This window comes from Cebus imitator, unplaced genomic scaffold (assembly GCF_001604975.1).
Source record: "Cebus imitator isolate Cc_AM_T3 unplaced genomic scaffold, Cebus_imitator-1.0 Scaffold6, whole genome shotgun sequence".
In the NCBI taxonomy this organism is placed as follows: domain Eukaryota; kingdom Metazoa; phylum Chordata; class Mammalia; order Primates; family Cebidae; genus Cebus; species Cebus imitator.
In genome coordinates, this window is record NW_016107321.1 from 13957011 (window position 1) to 13959268 (window position 2258).

At 45.6% G+C, this 2258-nt stretch overlaps 1 protein-coding gene across 1 annotated transcript in view; it reads right to left on the reverse strand.

The window, feature by feature from the left end:
* The window catches only part of PLEKHG1 (pleckstrin homology and RhoGEF domain containing G1), a 164136-nt gene that overhangs the window by 25274 nt on the left and 136604 nt on the right, over positions 1-2258 (reverse strand). The window contains exon 9 of the mRNA XM_037742241.1: positions 1794-1827. Coding sequence (XP_037598169.1) covers positions 1794-1827 — 34 coding nt within the window. The remainder of the gene's footprint in view (positions 1-1793; positions 1828-2258) is intronic.

Genomic DNA, 2258 nt, shown 5'->3' on the forward strand with positions numbered 1-2258 from the left:
GGGTTTCACCATTTTGACCAGGATGGTCTCGATCTCTTGACTTCGTGATCCACCCGCCTCGGCCTCCCAAAGTGCTGGGATTACAGGTGTGAGCCACCGCACCCAGCCTGACTCTTAATATTTTTCTAGATATCATTCCTCCGAGCATCTGATAAATGCTTTAGATTGCCTTATCAGAAAAGAAATTTTCATTTAATTTCATCAAGTTCGTGTCTTTGTACCATTTAAGGGATACAGAGACTTTGGGTTAAGGAACCCTGGTTTAATGGTAAGGTACTGATGCATATTCAATGATCACCTGCACCCTAGCCTAGGGGCAAACAATTTACAACAAGCCATGAACGGGTGCTCCTCTAATTAGGGGGAAGGGGCTGGGTGCTGTGGCTCATGCCTGTAATCCCAGCCCTTTGGGAGGCCAAGGCAGGAGGATCACTTAAGGTCAGGAGTTTGAGACCATCCTGGCCAACATAGTGAAACCCCATCTCTACTAAAAATACAAAATATTAGCTAGGCGTGGTGGCACACGCCTGTAATCTCAGCTACTGAGGAGGATGAGGCAGGAGAATTGCTCCAGCCCAGGAGGCGGAGGTTATAGTGAGCTGAGATCACGCCACTGCACTCCAGCCTGGGTGAGACTCTGTCACAAAGCAAAACAAAATCAGGGGGAAGGCTCTTCAAAGGTATCTCAAGTTCAGAGAGATATTCTGAGGATCAAAAAGACCAAATGGGCTTCTCCAAAGTCAATGGAAAGTTTCATAATGTGGTCATCTGACCCAATGGGCTGGCCTACTCTGCTCATATTCAGCCAAGTTCAAACTCGGGGCTGGGCAAATACTGTCGCTGCCTCCGGCTGGACTGCTCTGGCCCAGGCCTAGGCCTGGAAGAGATCCGTGTGGCACCAGTTAGTGGCTTGACATAATTCTGGACACTCAGAATCGAATTGACTTCCGAGTGCTTGCCCAGAGTCGGGCATTCAGCAAATTGTTTTGCTGAATGGAGTTAGTCACAATAATAGCCAACTTCTCCAGTTTCCAGCTTCCTTCATTTTCCCTCCTGATCTACACATGCCCATTCAAGACCTCGCCTTCTCTTCACAGTGTTCTTTCGCCTCTTTTCAGAGTGTTTTCTGACTCTGGGAGACGGAGTCTTGCACTGGCACAATCTCAGCTCATTGAAGCCTCCACTTCCCAGGTTCAAGTAATTCTCCTGCCTCAGCCTCCTGAGTAACTGGGATTACAGGTGGCCATCACCATGCCCAGCTAATTTTTGTATTTTTAGTAGAGACAGGGTTTTGCAGTGTTGGTCAGGCTAGTCTTGAATTCCTGACCTCAAGTGATCCACCTGTCTCGGCCTCCCAAAGTGCTGGGATTACAGGCGTGAGCCACCACGCCTGGCCAAAGTGAGAAATGCATCGTGAAGCCCTGTTTTTTGGTGGTGGTAGAGGTGGGGCGGGAAGAGTTGACCGTGGAGACATAACTGACATTACTGGTTAATGCAGAAACCCAGACAGTAGCCAGCCATCAAGTGACTCAGATAAATCTGGGAGAACCAATGTAGAAAAACAAGCCAATGTGCTAAGAAGGGACGATACTGTCTACCCAATTGTTCAAACAATGAATGGAGAGATACTATTTTCTTACTTCATCTACTTGATTGTAAAAAGAAAAGAAAAAAAAAAAAAGGAGAGATGCTATTTTCTCACAATTGACATTTTCATGAACTTTAAGATAGAAAATGTGATAGATACAAATAGACAATGAAGTTTCAAATTGTGTTAAGGAAATAAAACTTACGAACGGCATCCATTTCAAGGATTGCTTGCTTGGCCTGAAAGACAGAAAGTGGAGTTGTAATTCCAATTGCTTTTTTTTTTTCTTCTTAAACTCCGAATCTCAACACAGGTCTTATCCCACCCGAATAAACAGATTTTTATATACGTTTAAAAACTCGTTATTTCTTTTAAGCATTAACACCTAGTTCAGGGAATTCAGATAGATGAGCGCCCTCATGTGGGTAATAGCTGCTATGCTACCGAGGCACTGGAGCTAAGACTGCACCCCCAACCCTGCAGAAGAGGAGGGAGGGAGGCTGGTTCCTAAGCCTGGCTGATCTTTAGCACCCACTGGCCAGCTTATTAAAAATGCAGATTCTTGCCACCCAACCCTGATCTACTGACCCAAAAGCTCAATACATGGAGCGTGATATCTTTATCACCAGCCCTCACCACGACACTGGGGGTGTCCATTTTTTTTTTTTTT